A 21,517-nucleotide genomic window follows, 5' to 3' on the forward strand; every position below is an offset into this window, starting at 1 on the left:
GGGGGGGGGGGGGGTAGTTGTAGATGGACAGCATGCCTTTATTTTATTTGTTTCCTTTTTATGTGGTGCTAAGAATCAAACCCAGTGCCTCATGGTAGCTAGGCAAGTGCTCTGCCACTGAGCTACATCCCCAGCCCCCAGCTCATATGTTTTTATGTTAAAGTTTGACTCCATTTTTTACCTTTAGGAAGCTAGACATGGAAATAATGGTAAGGCAGGTATGCAGATTTAATGGATAACTCACACAAAGGAGGATGAGTAAGGAGGAACTCATCAAAGTGCAGGTGTGGACATTGACCCCGTGTTCCTTTACATTACCTTTTAAACTCTTGTATGGGACTTTTGCAAACCTCAAAATCCTCTCACTTTCTATTGCAATTCTTTTTAATTTCTCAGCTAATGCATTCACCTTGTGTCAGCTTCTTGATATTATTTTAACACATCTTTCTATAATTGTTATTTAAGTGTGGCACTTGAGTTTTCAGGAATGTTGTGAGCTGTGATTGATCATTGTACATGCATTTCAAGTAGGGACATCTGTCTCTGGAGCATATTATGTCTCCTGATATGCCATTTCTCAGCTTGACAGAACACCTCTAGAGGGCATAGGTTTTAATAAGAGAGTATGTGATTTTTTTCTCTTCCATAGAAAGAGAGCAGCATTATATTTTATAATGAAATAACGAATAGTTGGAACGACAGCTTATCCAATTTGCTTTTCTTCATGAGCCAAATATAAAAACAGAAAAAAAATGCTTATTCATTTTAGACCTTCTAATATTTACTTCAAAAACATTTTAGGTGGAGAAATATTTACTAAATTTTGCATGTATTCATAGTTGACAGTGACCAAAGTAGCTTCATGTATTTTTGTCCTAAATTTTTCTTTTTATATCCTTATTTTTATACCCTAATTTTCTCTTCCATGCTATTATCTGAGCAATTTTTCCTCCAATTTCAAAACATGCTGTTTTTATGCTAACTGTACATTTATTTTGATATTATTGTTGCCAGTCATCCAGTAATCATAGGTTAATTCTTAAAAAAAATAATAATAAAAGAATAGCTTGGTTTGGACTCTACGCTGGAGGAGGTCCCAGTTTGGTGTCAGAAGCAAACAAAATGCCTTCATAATGATATGAGATGTGCACTCAGTAGCAGGTGCCAGCATGTGGCAGGGGGGGAAAAGTGACCCCTCTCCTTGGATGTTGGACACTGGCAAGTGGGTAAGTTATCAGTGAAGATAACTGATCCAAGTCTAAAGAAAATGCCAGTTTGAGTGTAGGAGTTGGGGCGGGGGGGAAGGACAAGTAGGGAGCGCAAGTGCAGGTAAGTAGGAGTGAAAGGTTGAGCCTGTTGAAAGAGAGATTACTGCACCTGTGGCAGGTATGAGGGGAGCTGATGGAGGAGGCTGGAGAAGTAGAACTTCCTTGATAGAGTTCACACTCCTTTCTTCTGTTGTGATTCTTTCTCCCTGGCCCTAATTCTTGTTTTGCACCTGACTGCAATGCAGCTGGTTAGCAGGAATCCTTTCCATGTCTGTGTCATTCTGCTTTGTTCTGTGCATGGCATTTGTACCTTCACTTCATCAGCCCCCTCCTACAAACAGGCAGGAATGCCATTTTGAACTTTTGTAGAAACCTCTGGTCCTCTGAACTCTTTTCATTATTACTTAACCAGCTGTTTCCCATTTCTGGGTATTTTGGTAAATTTTCAGAGCATTTCAAAATTATATATCACTCCTGCTTTCAGTTGCAGGAAATTGGCCTCTCATTTTAGAATCCCGTGATCTGTGAAATGGGCATTTGGTTACTTAAAAACATTTCAGGAGATGAGCTTCAGGTCCAGAATCTTTGCCTAAACAGTTCAAAGGTAAGTTTTAATTTTTTTTTCACATTTAGCAGTGACTAAAAAAATAAATAAATAGAGAGAAACAACCTTTGAATGAGCTGCTTTATTAAAATAATGGAGCAACTTGGTAGAGGAAGAACTCCCTGGGAAGAGGTTAAATAATATAAATAGCTCTGCTGAGAGTGCAACAAAGTTCTTTATTGTGCTGTTGCCACAGCAGCACCAATAATTCAAAACAAGGAAATGGAGTCTCATGTTTAATATAATACAGACTTTTCCCTAGAACTTCTGTGGTCTAGTATTTTTCAGGGATCGGCATGTTTATCTACATATGTCTAAATTTAGACATGCCTTTTATGTAACATGGTAAAAGAGAAGTACTTAAAATTCTATAAGATGCAGTTATTTCTTCAACATTTTTTTTGTTCTAAATTGACTTTAAAACATCAGGAATTTTCCATGCTGAAATAAATGCCCCAGGACATTGTGAATATGTGCATATGAAGAGACATAATCTTTTATGCATTTCACATTTGATTTAGAAAGGTCACTTTGAAAGGTATGAAGAGATGTTTAGTAATTCAAGAAAGAAAAATGTTTTTTTTTTTTTTTCCCTATTGAACATGTAACCTCATAACAAAAGCTGTCTCTTCTGTGAAAGTAGGGTCTCTATTCTGAAAGTCAGAATCTGAAAACTCAAAAACATGATGTGTAAGTTTAGGGGGCTTTAAAGTCAACTTTAGTCACTTCAGAGATAAATTTGAATGATATTGAAAGCTAATCTCAGGTATGCATAAAAATTCAATTCATTATTCAACAAAGTACAACTACACTTCCACCCCCCCCCAAAAAAGATCGAAATACAATAAATGCTTATTTACAGATAAATGTTTCAATGTAGCAAATTACTTTTTATTAAATACATTTGATACAACACAGTATTCATTTAGGTTCAGATTTTTTTTGCCCCTTTGTTAGTTTACTTCATCTCATAGCCAGCCTAATTTTTACACCACTAGTTTTATAAGGGTAAAACTTAGCGTAAATGTGTGGGCAATTCTGATGTTTATAAAGTAAGAGTAAATGAAATGATTAGGGAAATTTTCATATTCTGATCTGTTCCCCAGTTACTTCATGATAAAGATGATGTATAGTACTGGTCAAAATATTTTCCCAGTGGATATGTGGGTTTACATTTACCTATTTAATAGGGGTAATTATTTCCTGGAAGTTAGTTTTGCAAAGCTCTAATTATGTACTCTGTATAAACTGGTTAAATATTATTTTTTCATGAAAATTTTATTAAGGAATTGTAGCTCAATTGTTCACTTATTCCCTCTGTCTGGTATTAAAAGGGGAATTCTGAGTGTTGAAAGGGGAATTCTTAGAGATTTAAGAAAATAACTGTGAATTAGCCTTAAAAATGATTGAAAAGTTAAAAAGCAAATAAAAGGAAGTGAAAATAAATCTACCTATTCAGCAAATATTTGTTAGGGATCTATTTCTGTCAGTTATGTTTCTTGGCTCTGGGAATAAAGTATTCAAGAAGACAAGATAAGCTTATGGAATTTATGTATAATACATATTTAAAGTAGGAATTTGGATAATAAAACTAGTGAGATCTTCTAATATTATTATAACTTCTTTTTCTACTTGATCATTTGTTCAGGCACTATTTACTCAAGAACAAATAAAAATGTTTATTATGCACCCTTATCACTCTTCCTTCACCAGTTATCTTCTAATTTCTCCAAAGGAGTAAATTTCTGTTTTTTTGGTGCCAGGGATTGAATGGTGTGTGTGGGGAGGAGGAGGCTTAACCGCTGAGGAACATTCCCAGCCCTTTTAAAAAATATTTATTTAGAGACAGGATCTCACTGAGTTGCTTAGTGCCTCGAAGTTGCTGAGGCTGCCTTTGAACTCTTGATCCTCTTGCCTTGGCTTCAGGAGCCACTGGAATTACAGTTGTGTGCCACCATGCCTGGCTAAAAGGATAAATTTTAAAAAATTAAATGGACCACACATAGCATTGGGAAATAGTTAGGGTTATCCACCCAGGCCAATGTTTTATTCAGCTATTCCAAAAATTAAATGGACCACACATAGCACTGGGAAATAATTAGGGTTATCCACCCAGGACAATGTTTTATTCAGCTATTCCAATCTGTACCTTCCTGACACTGTGGTTTGTGAAGGTGTATCCGAGGAAGACCAAGTGTGAGGATAGTAAGCTTTCTGAATGATGGCCATATTTTATTTGGTATTATTGAGCATCAAAACAGTTCTTTGACTCCTATTCATAGATTTTTTTTTCCAAGGGGAGGAAAATATTGCATGAGCTTTGTAGCCAGTCTTCTTGGTCAGACCTACTGTGCTTCATAGATACTGCTTTTATAGGTCCTCTCTTTAAGAGAGAGAGGTGGACAAAGATTACATGACTTGACTTGTACTCTTCAAATAATCAAAATTAAGGACCTGGTGAAGAATTTCAGGAAACCACTTCCTTAATTGATTCTCTTTTCAAGTAATATGTATTTCAGAGTACAATAGCCTAAAATTTGACTCCAAAGCTTCAGTGTAGATGAGGAATTCTTCTGGCTGAAATTTATAGCAAATGCTCAATTACTTTAGCTTCTATTGAACCATATTCTAAACACCTTCCTTTGTAACCATCACCTTGTGCAGAAGTCTATATTTTTAGCCTTTAAGCAGAGCTCAAGCACTGTATTTAGACATCTGACTTGAAGACTAAAATTTGCTCAGTGAGCAGAACAAATGTTCAGAAAATAACATTTCAAGGTTAGAGTTAGTGTCCTAAATAAAATCCCATTTCTTCTTTTTCTCCCTATTGAATATAGCATAAATAGTGTATCCTGACTGGCTTTCAAGATTAAAAATCAGAGAATAACAGTGAACTTGGAGAGGGAAGAGGGAGTAATTAAAATGTGAAGGGGCTTCTGTCGAACAATTGTTTGCTTGAAACTAAGTACATGTTTTATTCCTGATTCAATAGGATTATGGATCTTAAAAGGATTTTTAGAAACTATATAGTAAAGCTTTTAGAAAAAGGGCCAAAATGAACTCATAGCTACTAAAATATATTGGAACACACACACAGACACACACACACACACACAATCATCCTATGTCCTTCTTAGTATAAAGAGAACACTATTTAAATACTGTTTGTTACTAGTTTTAATGGTTGTATTTATCAATGCTTGATCATTTACAATATACTAGCAACTGTGCAAAAGCTTTTTTATATAATTAAACTTTATTTAATGTTCACAGTAAGTCTATGGAATAAGTATTATAAGCTTCATTTTATAAGTGAGAAAATAGAAGCCAGAGAATTTAATAACATTTCTGAAACTATATAGTTAGTAAGTGGTGGTCTACTATAGATATTTTTCTGAAAAATCCCCAAATGGTGCCCAAGAAACCTTGGTGTTGTGAAATGAAAATAATTATTTCACCCCTTTCTCTCAGCAAAATGAGGAGGTAGAAAGTACATCACTGTGGAAGTTTGATTTCAAAAGTCGTGCCCCATGTCACTAGCTGTACAAACGGAGCGATTTATACCACCTTAATTTACTTAAGTGCTACTGTGATATTTTTATGTGTGAATAGAAAAAAAGTCTGGGAGGTGCCAAATTTTTAACAGTGGCTTCTTTTGCAGTGTAGGATTATGAGGCAGTTTTTACTTTTGTTCTTATACAGTTTTTTGTATTATTTGATTTTATAATCATATTATTTGTATAATAATTAAGACTTTCCCTTTGAAGTCAAAAGCAATAATTATGTATTATTATTTACAAGTAGTTTGTAAGATGACAGTTTAGACACATACATGTGCACACACATACACATATATAATTTTAATTTTTAATTAAATGCTGGCATATGGTGGCTGCATGAAACTCTGGGACCACTTTAGTTTTATATGCTCAGACCTGATGTCCTGACTTGTGGTTCAGAAAGCTTAGGCATTGGCTCAGTTATGTATTTATTGTGTACCTTTTCCAGTTCTGTATTAGCTTCTATTTTCTTTTCTACCATAGTAACTAAAGGAAAGAAAAGACTATTTTATTCTAATTATTAATCTCCTTTACTTGATGAACCTCTAGGATTTTGTTGTTTTGGTTGTCTGTATTAAGACTACTGCACATGAGCTATCTGGATTTCAAAATAAACATCTTTGTATAGTATTAGACATTGGCTGTGTAATCAGTTCTATTCCTCTATTTGTCAAATATGAGGCCTTGGTCAATGTACCTAATCTTTGGGCAAAGAAGTGTTTTAGTCAGCTTTTTTGTTGCTGTAAACCAAAGACCTGGCAAGACCAATGTAGATGAGGCAAAGTTTATTTTGGCTCACAGTTTCAAAGGCTGGCTGACTTCTTTGCTCCGAGCTGGAGGTGAGGCAGAACATCATGGCGCAAGGGCAAGGAGGAGGGAAGCCACTCAGAACATGGCACCCAGGAAGCAAAGAGAGCTCTGCTCATGAGGGACTGAATATAAACCCCACAGTTGCATCCCTGGTGACCTACTTCTTTCAGCCACATCATACCAACTACAGTTACTGCCCAGTTAACCCATACCACTGAATTAATCCACCTTAATTTTAAGGCTCTCATAACCTGATCATCTCACCCTTGAACATTCTTGCATTGTCTCACACATGAGCTTTTGGAGGCACCTCATATTGAAACTATAACAAGTAGTCTTTTCATCTATCAAATAGGTGTATGAAAACTTAACCTTGTTTAAGGATTGTTCTGATATTTAAACAAGTTAGTTTGTCAAGTTTGGGGTATTATGGGGAATGACCATAAATTTCTTTCTCCTTCATTTCATTTAAATCCAATATTCACTGACACTGGTTACTGTTATCCTAAGTAAAGTTTTTCTCATTTACTTGCAGTAAATGGGACGTGACTTTTAGTACTCTGTTTTTAAAAGTTATAAAAAATGTGGAAGTATCTAAAAAGATGACCAGTTGACAATAGATTTTACATTAACATGAAGTTGATTTCACTCTAAATCTTCTGGGTTCCCAGGCAGGCATCTTTTTATCAAGGAGAAAAATAGTAGTCCACAGTAAAAGTAAAAATAAAATCTCTGGGGCTGGGGATGTGGCTCAAGCAGTAGCACGCTCACCTGGCATGTGTGCGGCCCGGGTTCAATCCTCAGCACCACATACAAAGATGTTGTGTCCACCGAAAACTAAAAAATAAATATTAAAATTCTCTCTCTCTCTCTCTCTCTCTCTCTCTCTCTCTTAAAAAAATTTAAAAATAAAATCTCTAAAGCCAAAGGACACACCCTTAACATTCTGGGCTTTTTAAAATCTGTTTTGTATTAAATGTGTGGGAAAATGTTATGTGTGAAATACAAGGGTGTGAATGACATGTATGTTTGTATTTCAAGATTTGTATCATTATGCATACATATTTTTGTATCTGTTCCTTTACTTACCATTGTATTATGAACATTTTTAGTGCCACTGAGTATTTTCCATGTCATCATGTGTAGAAGTTTATTATAATCCATCATATAATTATATCATAATTTTTATTATTCCTCTTATTAGGCATATAGACTATTGGCAATTGTTCAATGACTTTTTGAATTAACATTGTGATGGACTTTCACTTGCATAAATTATCATTCACATCTTTGATTTCTTTCTTTAGAAATGATTTCTAGAGATAGAATCACTCTCAAAGAGTGTGAACTGATTCAGAAATTCTTGATAAACTGACAGTTTCCCCCCCACCCAGAAAAGGTGTACCAATTTACACTCCTATCAACAGTGCTTTTCACATCATGTTCTTGCCATCAGCATCTTCAGTATCAGTTGATGGGTGAAAATGTAAATAATTTGCATTTATTTGATTACCAGTGAAGTTGAATATTTTGTGTTTACTGGGGAATACATACACATACACATACACATACAAACATATAGGCATTGAAATGTTCTTTCTTTTCAGCAAGTAGATTAAAGACATTGTATTCCATTCACAGTGTTTTTAAAATTTGAATGTATGTCAACAAGCAAACTCTTGGCTAAAAATAATCACCTTTGCAGTAAGTTCAGTCAAATGCATAAAGCATTTTAAAGAGTCTAATTGTGGGATGCTTTCTTAAGAAAAATGCACTACATGATGCTAATGCTTATGAGATTTTCATATCTCCTTTTATGCAGGGCAATTGGTAATTTTGTTGTTTACCCTGGGTTCCCCAACAGTGTTGAACTAGCAACTCTCAAACCTGCCAACATCTGCTTTTGTAATCAAAATTGAAAGATACAACCAAAAGGAAAGATTTAATTTACAAACTGCATAATCTTCTGATTCTGCAGAATTGAAATGAATAAACTTGAAAACATATTTAAGACTCAAGCTGTAGTCAGCATATAACTTAAGACAGGAAAAAGGGGTGAATTTCCTTTCAAAATAAGCACTATGCATAGCTGTACTCCATGAGAGAAAAGAAAAGGCAGTATCTGCAAAACTTACATAATCATTTCCACACCAATCACCATAGTTCAAAAACTCTCTCTGTATGATCTGGTGGTACATATTTACAAATTGCAAAAAAAAAATCAATCATAATTATAGAATTTGAGGTATATGTAGCTGTGTATATTAAATAGCCTTATTATATGTGATTTTTTAAGATGTAAGCTTATGTTTCAAGATGTCAGGTTTGGTACCTAGGATGCTCATCTTTGAGACATTTCTAATCAAATATTTATAATTTGGTGGAAAATAAGTTTTCATAGGAATAAAATGTGGTTCAGGATTCAGCAAAATGAAGGATACGATTGGCAAATAAGGAAGTTTTATAAAGTATTTTCAAAGTGTTAGAGGACCTTAATAAAATAATTTTATTGAGTTAAACATGACTTAGCTTCTAATATTAATTTTGTAAATAGGAAAAACGTGGTTAAATTACCAAAGCACCTTCATTTTAAAGGTTAATTTTGTTATTATTATTATTGAGCTCATGGGGAAATTTAGATTTTACCCTTTTAAAAATGCTAGCTCTTTTTAAACCAATGTACAATTATTTAGCTGCTTTCTATGATATGCATTCAGATCTGCCTCTGTGGGCTCTGGCTACCTAATATAGGAGACAAAAGAATTCTTTATGTATTTGTAACATAAGGTAATGAATCTTATTATTTGGGCACATCTTTCTTCTGATTTGGAGACAGTTTAATTTTTACATCTAGTCTTTAACTAGTGCTTGAGATGAGTGTGACTAAATATTTGAGAGGAATTTCATTTGTTCATTTTAACTGTGGCCCTATCGGAATGTCTTCAGAGCATATCATAGCTAACTTCTCTTTATTTTTAAATTAAAATATACTTTCTGTCATTTATTTATTAATGTAAAACCTTATGTTCATTTCAGAAAAATTGGAATATACTAAAAAGAACAAAGAAAAATGAAAAAAAATGATATATTAGAGCTTACCTATAAATACATGGATTGTAACTCTGCAATGCATCTTATTTAATTTATGTGTAATTGTTTTTTAGAAATGAGATCAAAAAGCCTAGTCATCCATTTGTTACACCGAATATAACATTTTGACATTGCATATTTTATAACTGTCAATAAACATATTTTTGATTGAATTGCCAATATCTAGGTCAGAGATCATTTCAGCCTGAAGATAAATTATGTAGTCTGAAGAGTGTTTGTAATCTTTTAAATTAGATTTCACGTAAAAATCCAGAGGTCCACGTTCTCTTGAAAGATGGGAAGTTTAGCAATGCTGAACCTCATATTCCTGGTTGGCTGCAGTTGTGGGAGCTGCCTGCTTTAGCAGGGGCATGTGTCCTAAATGTATTGCAGTCCTTCCCTAATCTGTGCTCTTGATGTCCCTGCCCAACTCTCAAAGCCAGAAGAATTTGCAAAGGCAGGGATTTGTCTAGTGTAGTGGTTTTTAACTAGCCTTCCTGGTCCTTTGGAAATTTTTGGAAATTCTTCATGCCACCGTGCTTAGAGGGTGCTACTGGCATTTAGTGGGCTGGGGTCAGGGATATGGGGGGCCTGTAACATGAGGAGCAGTTCTGAACCTGGAAGAAGTTTTCATGTTTCCTGAATTTTCAAATATCTTTTGGGACACTCATATAGGTAAAACACCTGTTTATAATTATTTGAGTCTAGAAACAAAATCTATTGCACTTACCAAAATTTTATTTCAAAGTTAGCATGCATTGAATTTCTTGAACCACAACTACTGTAGAATTTGTTAAGATTGTTCTTTGTTCATTATTTGAAGGTTTGCTATGAACTGTCCACTACTTAGACAACCATACCACTGACACCAATGTGGCCTGTGGTGCTTGAGTGACACACAACTGGGTTCTGTCTGTGCATTTCCAGCTCCCTTGCTCAGTAGAAGAGAAGGAAGGTTGAGAACTCCTTTAAAGTCTTCTATGAATAAGGAATAATCCTCAGGTCCTATAAGAGAATATTAACTATGCTTCATGTTTTCTTTACCTTTATAGTTTGTAATTTGCCTTGGCATGTTATCTGGATTTCAGTTAATTTTATTTTCCTTTTATTTTATCATGTGCTTGCAAGTCTACTTTATTATATTTATTCTAATACTAGATTTTATTCTAATGTCCACTCAACTATTAACCTTCCAGTCTTTTACTTTCTACCCTTTTTCCAAGGACCATCTTCTTATTTATTTCTTATGAGTTCCAATTTACTCACTGGTAGAAGAGAAAGCACCAGAGAACTTCTTAAATGGGTATATACTCCTGCCTGGAAGTACTTTATTGACTTTTAAAAACATACTTTGTAGCAGTTGGTTGTATAATCTGTGAATTTCCTTTTTAAAGGGTCTGTAAAAGAGGGCAGACAAAAAACTTGTTTCAAAAGTGGGGCTTAGTGCTTGAGAAGCTTGATACTCTAGGTGAGTATCTAAGACAGTATAAGTGCTAAGAAGCTTTCAGTCTTCTGGGAAGACATCACATAGAATAACCCCTGACTGGATTGGGAGGATGCTAAAGGGCACTTAGGATTTCTGATGGGGCCAGCAGACCTGTGTGATTCTGGGAGGAAGACTTCCAGGAGATGCTGAAGAGGTGCCTAAGCCCAATGGCATGTGGGGGTGGGGTGGAGATCTGGGAGGGGGCTTGTGATCATAGTTCTTTTCTTCAAACCTTTTTCATTTTTCCTTCCCTTCTTTCTTCTTTAGAGCTTTGTCTTTTCCTCTTCCTTCCCTGAAGGTGCAAAGCCGCTGATAAAAACGAGAGGAACTAAAGCCATAGGTTATGGTTGTACCGTGTTGGTTTGGGGACTTTGTTTTTACCTTGAACACAGACAAATATAAAGACCTTGGGGGTTGCAATGATGCCCTTGTTCCCCTTCAGTGGGATCTCAGAAGAAAGCATTGCTTATATTTCACTTTGTTTTTGGACATTTCCTTAGGTCTGATTAGAAAACATTTATTTATAGAGGTAGAAAATAAATGCAATAATTCTGCTCAAAGTTATTCTTTTTTCTTTCCCTTGTTTCATTAGGTGAGTAACGCTGTGTTGGGAAATACTAAGAAGGGAGGGCGACAGTCAAGGACTGCTGGTTTCCTTAGCCTGTCCCAGCTTACTAAATTTAACTCTTTTTTGTGAAACCATCACCACATGTGAATATAATATAAACTGTCAGAAATTCTTTGAAGGGACATTTTCTCAGCCAATCAAAAGCAAGGGTTAATGAGCCTTCGAGATGATTTGGTTTTCATACATTCTTTTTTCTAATTCCATAATCCTTAGATATGGTGGGAAATATACTTCAAAGTGAGTATTCCAGATTTAATTCAAATGCCACCCATTTAAGTAGCTCAGAAAACTGCCTGATCTAGGGTTCTGGGGTGACAGTGTTTTATATATGTTGCAGTCTTTCAGAGTTGGATCAAAACATCAAAAGCTTTTTATTTCATTAAAATATGTCTCGGGCTCTGTATTTCTTCTCCTGTTGCAGGCTTTACATCTAGGACACAGTTCACAGCTTCTTCTTCAGGGAATGTTTAATTTTCCCTCATCCAAAGGCTTGTATTTGCTACTTTGTCCTGTATTTTAATTACCAAGCTCCAGAGGAAGAGAGTGGTCGGAGCCAGGGCCCCGAGTTGTGGAAGTTTCTATATCCGGTAAACTGGCTCCATTCCAGGGCAGAATAATTTATCAACAAATGAAACACCAGACACTTCCCACACGTCCTCTGATTGCATTTAAAAAAAAAATCACTCCCTTTCCCACCCAAATTGAGTTTGCTTAGAGTATGGAGCCAACAGGCGTTCTCTCTCTTCCTCCTCCTCATTTTGTTGCATGGCTGGTTTCTGTAGTCTATTTGACTTCTTATTAATAGTAAGATGTTCATTCATTAACTCTCTCATGCCTACAAGCCAGATACAGTTGCTCTCTCTGCCCCCTCGTTATGCTGTCTTCATAAAGTCATGGCGTAGCAAGGAAATGAGCTGGAAAACTGATTTTGCTTCTGTAGCATCAGGTACTATTTAACCAGTGGGAGGGACTGATAAAATTAGCAAGTTGACTAACCACTTCCCTTCCTTGTGGCTCTTTAATATTATAACGGATACAGAAAAGTTCAGAAGGACTGGGCTAGTTTTCGAAACCACAGCACACTTTGGTAAAGAGGGAATGCACAACAGAACGGGTGAGTTTCTTTCTTTTAAGTTTTTAAGAGAACTATGAAAAGGAAATTGGGGTGGATGGTTTTAAGTTTGACTTTGCAAATAGTATTCAGTAATTTGTGGGCTGTGGAAAGATAAACCTGCTAGGAGAAGGGAGACAAAAGCTTTTCCAACCAGCAGCAGCAGCAACAGCAGCAGCAGCAGCAGCAGCAACAACAATAACAACAACAACAAAAATTAGAGTGAGCAAAGAATTCAACTCTGTTAATATCTTTACTATTCCTGATAGGGAAGATGAAAATATTTTGAAAATATTTTTACTAGAATTAGTAAATTCTGTTTTTGATCAATGAGTTCCTGTACTCATAATTCTTGAAATTTAGTGTTGTCAACAGAGGCACTGTCTATGGAACCTCAATGTCCCTCTGGATCCTGACCAGCTAAAGGTCTTCAGTTACCTTCTTCTTTATGGTTGAAATTTTTATGACTTTTAAATTTTTGATATCACAGAATTTCAAGCAAATGAAAATAGAATGAGTAGCTCCCCATGCACCCCTCACACAGCTCCCACAGTTAGGAGCTCAGGCCCACACTATTTCTTCCACACCTCTGTGCTGTGTACCCCCTTCACTCTTATTGAATTGCAATATTTTGAAATGTGCCCATAGTGAACAGTAAATGAAAGCAGCCTAAAATCCCCTAAAGGATCACACCAGCTTGGTAATTTAAGTTTTAGAGAAATATTATGACAGAAAATTGAATTATGAATCACAGAAAGCAAGACCAAGTTTCCAAGGGTTGGTTTTTCCAGTGAGAGCAGGAGTAGATGATAGGATTTAAGATCATGAAATCTGAAGCCAGACTGATTGAGGTCACATTCTCAGTCTGTTGTGACACAATGTCCTTGAGGAAGTTTCTTAACCTTTTTATGTCTTGTTTTTCTCACCTGAAATTGAAGATAATAATACTGACCTCCTGAGGTGAAGTGCAGGTAAAGACTTATAAAAATGCCTAGGAACAGATGCTTTTGGCCCCCCAATCAGGGTGATGTTAGTGTTGAGATCTGTGCAAATAGCCAAACATTGTGCCTGAGAACACTTGGTTGTCTCCTCACCATTGCTTTTCTCCTAACTATTGGATAATGGAAAGCTGGAAAAAGTCTCCATCGAGAGTGATTTTTGTCCTGGACCTGGGAAAACTCACCACTCTTGCCCTTCACCCCAGCTGTGAATTAATTCTGAAAATGAACAGTGTCACAGCTTGCCTTGTCCACCTTCTCCCTTTGAGAGGAGTAGAGGGAGTAGATACTTGGCTCAACTCAGAACAAGGAACAGCATATCTGCAGGAAGAGCTCAGTCATGGGCCTCTATAATCCTGTGAGGAGGTGTGTTGTGGCCGGTGTGGGTGGTTTTGATGGGAAGCTGCACCCCATCCCAGCTCTTATCCTTTTCCCTCTGAGGTGGAGAACTCCAGGCTGCCTGGGCTTTCTTATAGGGCTGCAAGCTGCTCAGATAACTTTTTTTTTTTTATTAGTAATGAGAATGGGGTAAATTCTGAGGCTGGCCATAAATGCAAAGGTGAGGGTCTTCTCTAGTTCATTCCATCTCTGCATCATAAATCAAATGGTAATGGCTTCCACATGCCTGTTAGTGCACTATGTGGTGTTCTTGTTTAATCATCCCAATTTCCTTGTGTGATACTTATTGTTAATATCTTCAATTTATAGATAGGGAAATCAAGGCACAGAGAGTTTGAGCAATGTGCCTTTAGTTACCTAGCTAATAAGAGAGAGCCAGGGTTTTGTTCCAAGTCTGTCTGACTTAACAGCTTCTTAGAGTGTTTGTCTAAAAGAAATAGGTTTATTTAAATGAGTACAATCAAAATGCATCCATGATTTTGCTCTCAGTCTTTCAGAAGGTGAAAGTTACCCCTATTCCTTAAGCAAATTGTATGGGAAAGCTTTTGTCTGGCAACAGTTTTCCCACAGTGAATTTTCATAATGCCTAATTACAAGCTAGAAATTTGTCATAAATCTTGACAAATACAGAGAGTGGTGGGGGTGGAGTTACCATTGTAATGAAGTAAATATTGAGCTGAGGGGGGGGGAAAGAAATGCTCTTTCAGTAAATTAACCATGCCTCAGTGGTAGATTTTGTTTTTCAGGCCATTTGTCTTTCTTGAGTTTTTGTAGAGGATGGGTGAAATTCATCTAAGTCAATTTTCAAGAACACATAGTGCTGTTGTAAAACAAATGATAAACACTGATGCACTGCAGAAATAAAAATTGGCTGAATCTTCCGGGAGGTGCTGAAGAGAACTGGGACATGCACAGTCAGACATTTTAGAAACCTGGAATTGACTTTCGGTGCTTTTTCTTTTAGATTACTGATATAACTGCAAAAATAAAACTGAACGTGTGAATGAAGGAAGAGGTTAATTTCACAACTTTGGAGAATTGTTTCCCCCTCCAACAGAGCAAGGATGTTTTTAAAATGCTTTCCTTTACTAAAGGGAACACTGTCTGGAATCTGGATCTGAAAATGCAAAACAGATATAAAATGATTGACTTGTCTTTTATCAGGCAATCTGATATGATCTACAGTCTTTCATTTTTACCTTGTTTTCCCTTCATTGTCTACAGTACTTATGTCATTTTGATAGACTCAGCCAAGCTTTCTGTACCTATAAAAACACTGAACAAGATTTGAAAATATGTTTTCTTTTTTTGCAGAGAAGGAAAGGGATAAAAGGAGTTGGAGCTGCTGGTAGAAGAGGGAATGAAGTGGGAAGAGTCATTGTTCTTGGCTCCTTAGACATTAGACAAGGCAGAGGCTCTTTAATACTGGCAACTATAAACTGTGTTTCTTTTTTCCCCTCTTTCCCTCTCAAATGTTCATCTCATAAGACTGTATCATTCATAGCTCATAAAGTAAGGGTCAGGATTGGAAATTTCTGATCTGTCTGTGGTTAGAGACAGGTTTAGAAGTGCCATTTAGCTTGCTACTGCCCACTTCTCTGTGCACCAGGGTAATTTTTGATGGGCTTGGTCATCTACTGGGTTACTGAATATCAGTATCCTCACATTTTCAAGTCCTCCTTTTCTAACTTGATCTTTAACATTTTTTAATGTTTTTTTTTTTGGTCACTGTGGCTTGGATATTCAATGTTTTAGTAAAGCATTTTAAAAAATTTAAAATGCAATGGTCTCTTTGAGGAAGAGTACCTGCCAGTATGGTTGAAACATGTAAAAAGGGGAAACATGTAAAAAGGCTTACCTGAAGGTGTTGGGCAGAGTCCAGATTGTTTAGGGCCTAGTAGGTCATGCTAGAGAGCTGCAAATGGTTTAAGTGCAATAAAAAGTGATTTCAAGGTTTTTGCAGGAAGTTGCAGGATCTGAATAACATTTTAAAATTAGTTGCAGATGGGAGATAGATTCAAGAGGTACAAGAATAGAAACATGGAAACAGGTCAGAAAACTATTGCCTAGTCTAGAAATGATGGCAATCTCACCTGCAGAGTGGCCTTAGGGATAAAGACAGTGGACAGAGTGAGAAATTCTGCATAATTACTAGGACTTTATAAAGAAGTGTATGAGAAAGTGAGAGTGTAGAAAGTGTCAGTTATGATCTTGTAGTGTGAACAGCTGGGTCTCAGGAGATGGTACCTATGAAGACTGGCACAGTGAAAGGAGAGCAGGCTTGGCCACCTCAGATGAAATGCTTTTGAAACATTTGAGGAAATATGTCAACTTGGCAGCTGATGGCAAGGAAGTGGTATGTGAAGCCATGGATATGATCGTGTAGGGAGATGTATGACGTGAAGAAAGCTCACCAAGGGGAATTCCATACTCAACCATGGGGAATTCCAAAATTTAGAAGCTGGGTAGAGGTAAAGGATCTAGTATGGGAGGTAGATAAGTGAGAAAAGAGGAAACCAGAAATGTTGTGATTTTTAGGATGACATAAGATGGTAGCATAATCAGGAGGAAGGATTGATTACCTATATTGAATGCTAAAGAGCTAAGAAATTATTTAAAAACATCAGAGAATTGGAATTGGTCATATGGAGTTGATAGATGTGAAATAAGTAGGCAAAAATGCTATAATTCTTTAGAATTATATCACATGTTGACATCCTGACTAATTAGTTTTACTACTGACTAAATGAAGGCAAGAAGACAAGTACAAGCCATGTTATTTTCGCAAGTGACAATATATTTATAACTTATTTCTATTTTCATGAAACTGCATAGTGTTCAGGAAAACAATAATATACTATTTGTGCTGGTTTAAATTTATTTCCCTTCAAGTATAAAATTCTTGATCCATTCAGATTCTTCATATGTGAGTTTCCAGTGTCAAGGACAGCAGGTGCAATTGTTCTCAACTGGAGGTAGCTTTGTCCCTAGGACACATTTGGCAATGTCTGTGGATATATTTGATTGTCACAACTGAGGTATAAGTATGCCACTGAGTAGGGAAAGACCTAGGATGCTGCTTTACATCTTACAATGTACAGGACAACTTCACACAACAACCACTTGGCCCAAAATGTCAACAGTGCCAAGGCTGAGAAATTCGGACACATCTACTCAGTGCTCAACATAGGGTCTTGTTGGTGGTAGACTGTCAGCAGAACTCTTCTGTTAAAATCTCTAGAATGGATTTTCTGTAGAATGGATTGCCAAGAGGAAATGGGGACAAATAAACTCAATGCCTTCATGGGCTGTGGCACCAAAAGAAAAGAGTAGACTTCCTATAACTGAGACTGAAGGAGCCTAAGATGAAGATGATGCTGTTTTAAGCACCATGGTAGAATGGAGGGTTTATTGACAGAAGATGCACATCTACTCAGTGCTTCACATCAGGCCTCATCAGTAGTAGATCATCACTAGAGCTTTTCTGTCGAAGGATGGGGATCTCCTACTTTATTTTTCATGGTCTACCTATAGGTTCGATCTTTGGTTTTGGTTTTCAGGTGGAGTTTGTTTGTTTAATATAATGAAGTAAGAAATAAAAGTAACTTGCATTTGTATGAACTTCTGTGAATTAAGCTCTTTTGAAGCTTATGTCCAAGTCTTATAAAAATTCCAAAACATATATTTATTGTCACAAAAATGTGACAATAAATATATGTTTGTTTTAAAGATCAGCAGAAGAAGCATATGAATACAAATAACATGATAGAGAATTTTAAAATAAAAATAAGCAAAAGGCAATAGGAAATACTCATAATATGTTTTTAATCCATTACCTGTGGATATTGCCTAAATATTCTTTTTTCCTTCTTATTTCTTCCTTTAACGTGGCTTCAAGTTTTTTACCCCTGCAGAACTAATTTTCAACAGAATCCATCTATATGTTTATAAATAGAAGACAGTGTTCCATCCAATGTTAGACTTCTTTTATCAGAACTGAAACCTTTATGTGTAGTTGGTTCCTAAGCTAAAGTATCTATTAGGGAAGTCTCAATATTAAAAAATAATTTTTAAATTTATTAGATTGGTTTTCTTAAAACCTGTATTGACCTCCCTCTTCTTTAAAAAAATTTAAAAAAATTTACTTTATTATAAAATTATATTTTTACTGTTAAGTGTGCATGTTTATATAACTGTAGTAAACTCCTTGATGCTTACAAACAAGGTAGGGTATTAAATTTAACCAGTATCAGTAAAGTCTCCTGTGAATTTCCTCCCTTATTAGGGTTTATTGTTTCTTTCATTTGCATTAAAATCCTACTACATATATATGTATTCCCCAAACAAGGTTTGAAATTAGAGTTTTTAAAATACCTGTGCCTGTAGAATGGATTGCAAAGAGGAAATGAGGACAAAAATCCTCAATGCCTCTTTAAGAATGCAGGTAGGTACATGCTGTGAGATCAGGTATCAAGGATGGGAGCAGTGGCACCTAAAGAAGGGAGTAGACTTCCCCTGTGACTCTCTGCAACTAAGGATAAATGAGAAGCCTAAGATGAAGACAACACTGCTTTAAGAGCAGGATTTATTGACAGAATCTCAGAAGGGAGTAGGGGACAAGCGGCACACATTGGTTTGGTAAGCTGTGCTTTCTTGAAGGGAGACTGTGACACCACGTTCTCTATCTAACTTGGGCTTGCCCCGGCAGTAGGACATCTCAAATTGGCCCTCTCTGAGCAATTCAAGATGTGGATATAGTGATTTTTTGAGAGAGCAGAACTGGCGATGAAGAGATTGGAAAGACTTTTGTGTGAGAGAAAAGTTGAAGCCACATGAAAAGAAGAAATGAGAAGGAAGAAAGAATATTTAGGCACTATCCATAGGTCATGGAAGGATTAAAACACACTATGAGTGTTTCCTATTGCCTTTTGCTACTTTTTGTTTTAAAATTCTCCATCACATTATTTGCATTCATATGCTTCTTCTTCTGATCTTTAAAACATACATCATAGGTTAGATTTTTGTGACAATAAATATATGTTTTGGATTTTTTATAAGACTTGGACATAAGCTTCAAAAGAGCTTAATTAGCAGAAGAACCCCAGCTGGCTTCAGTGCTTGGTAAAAATATGTCATGAGCAGACATCATTTCTAGAGCTATCGTTCTTTCTATTACTTTCTAGGATCCTAAATTTTCTTATATTTAAAATAAGGAGTTAGTCTAGATAAGTGTAAGAGCATTCAAAGAACTTTTCCTTTTGTGCATTTCTTCCTCCAACCTTCATGAATCTCCTTCCTGCCTGTTAGCAGAGGATGGTTTTCACTCTCTTCTTTCTTCTCTCAAGCCCATTTAAAAGTTATGGGGCACATTCTCTTTCTTCCTAGTTCTGCTGGTTACTGATGTGAATGTGTCAATTCCGTGCTATTAGCAGGAACTCAGAGTGCACTGTTATTGGCATGCTATATTCATTTCCAGATGGTGTCTGCACTGGTGCTTCATTGCTTGGACCTGAGGCAGTGCCTGGACATGGACCGTGCAGGTACCAGGGCAGATATATGCTAGCAGGTAATATTATTATTACTCTCATAAATTCTATTTTAATCCAATTTATCAAAAATTCATAAACATAAATGAGAAATGTAAGACTGAAATTTTTACATTTGTTAATCTGAGATAATTTTCTCAAAGCAAATTTTTATTTTCAAAGCAATTAATTTCCTTTAATTTGTACTTGAATTCATTATGTTCTTCAGTCAATGTTCATGTGATTTTGTTGCTGCCTAAATACTCTTGGGCATATACTATGACTGCTAGTTGTTTTAAATATCCCATATGAAAAGTTATAAAAACAAATACTAAACCTGTAATTATAGATTTGCCTATAAGAAAACTGAAATTTTATTAAAAACATTATATAAGAATTTTACAATAACACAAACAAATGAAAACTCAGTAAGTGAAAAGCATTTTATATTTATAGTTAAGAGTGTGGCTCAATATAATGAGTTAGATTTCAGACTCCTTTTTGGTGCCCAACTTTTCTAGGGTTTCCCAATGAATAAAGATATTTGTGTAATTAAAATTCAGTTAATTATTGAAACTGAATTAAGATGACAGTGAACGAGCAGCCTCAGGTGTGTGGCTCTGCATTTTAAAGTGGTGCATTTAATGTTTATGCAAGAGTAAGATTTTTAAAAAGTGATTAGCACTTTGACTGTATAGCTCCTAATTTTTTTTTTTTTTTTGGTAACACTGCATAAGATTTGAAGCCCTCTTTGCTTCAAAATTTGACCTATTTAGAAAAGTTCTATAGTTTCTACGTAATATATTCTCTCAGTTTTGTAAGTGCCTTTGGGTAATATATTGAAGAGGCAAGCAGTCTCATCAAGCAACATAATGGACCTTATCACATTTCAAGATACATTTTTTTCCCCTACTACTGCTGCTTCAAGTTTTGTTCTGTGTTTAATGATACCACACTCTACTGGCAAGGGGAGTTTTCCAGAAGTTTAATTCTCTTTGCATACAGTGCGGTTTTTAGTCTGGCTGCCATTTGCAGATCTTTTCCTTGAAATGAGGTGACATAATTTGATTTTTTACAATAAGGGAAAAAAAGAGTTTTGTTCATCCTGAAAGGATAGAGAAAGAAAGTCTGTGACTTGATAGAATGAGAAAAATGGATTGGTACCAGCTCAAGAAGGCAGGAGACAACTCCTGCTTAGATGAAAAGTATAATTGGTCTCTTAGTAAAGGAAAATCCTGGGGATACATCATTCCAGTGTTCAGCCAGGGAGAGCCCAGCTGCTAGAGGAAAAGGGTCCAATAAACCCCCACCATAATGAATACTTTTTCCTTCTTGGTAACTGTGAATGGCATATTTTAGTAGCAGATGTTAAATTTTGATGACTTGTCAAGAGACACCTGACAGGTAAGATACTCTTTACTATCTCTACTCTTTGCAACCCTTGAAGTCTGAAGAGACACTAAGTAACTTTACCAGGAACTCAGATATCTCCACCCTAAAATTCAGGTCTTCTTCGTGGTAGAGCTACCTCTTTTGAGATATGCTGACTTTTCTGAGCAATGTTTAGGGTAAGATCTGATCTTAATTGGTTTCACACACTGTGGAAGGCTTCCTTTAGTAAACATCAGTTCTCTTGCTTTAACAATACCTTAATGAAGAAACAATGAACTGAAGGACATTTTAAAAGTAGGTTGTGTAAGACACTTAAAAAATGTTGAATAACACATACAATATTCTCTGTAAAATATTATGTGAACTAAGCAGATTATAAAGCAATATGTTAATATACAGGAGTTATTTTATCAAAATTAATTAACACACACTATAAGAAAATTTTTATTTATTTTTTTGCAGGGCTGGGGATCTACCCAGGGTCTTGTGCATGGCAGACACAAGCTTTACTACTGATCTATACTGCCAGCCTTAGCAATTAACTTAGTTTTTCACCTTTGACATATCTTCCTAAGTAAATATAAGTAAATGTAAATATAAACAAATGTCTTTCTTTCTTTCTTTTTTTTTTTTTTTTTTTTTTTTT

The 21,517-nt window shown here is 35.8% G+C and overlaps 1 protein-coding gene across 20 annotated transcripts in view; it reads left to right on the top strand.

Annotated features, from left to right (window-relative positions):
* Positions 1-21,517, top strand: part of Hdac9 (histone deacetylase 9) — an 863,294-nt gene that overhangs the window by 161,691 nt on the left and 680,086 nt on the right. For 3 of the 20 annotated variants that reach the window (XM_048799672.1, XM_048799670.1, XM_048799671.1), the window contains exon 3: positions 19,431-19,520. The exons of 2 other annotated variants lie outside the window; for them this stretch is intronic. In XM_048799672.1, coding sequence (XP_048655629.1) covers positions 19,431-19,520 — 90 coding nt within the window. Of the gene's footprint in view, positions 1-11,420; positions 12,393-12,485; positions 12,561-19,430; positions 19,521-21,517 lie in introns of those variants that run through there. 15 more of the 20 variants (XM_048799673.1, XM_048799668.1, XM_048799663.1 and 12 more) reach the window with 13 other exon arrangements.

Source organism: Marmota marmota, unplaced genomic scaffold (assembly GCF_001458135.2).
Source record: "Marmota marmota marmota unplaced genomic scaffold, marMar, whole genome shotgun sequence".
NCBI lineage: Eukaryota > Metazoa > Chordata > Mammalia > Rodentia > Sciuridae > Marmota > Marmota marmota.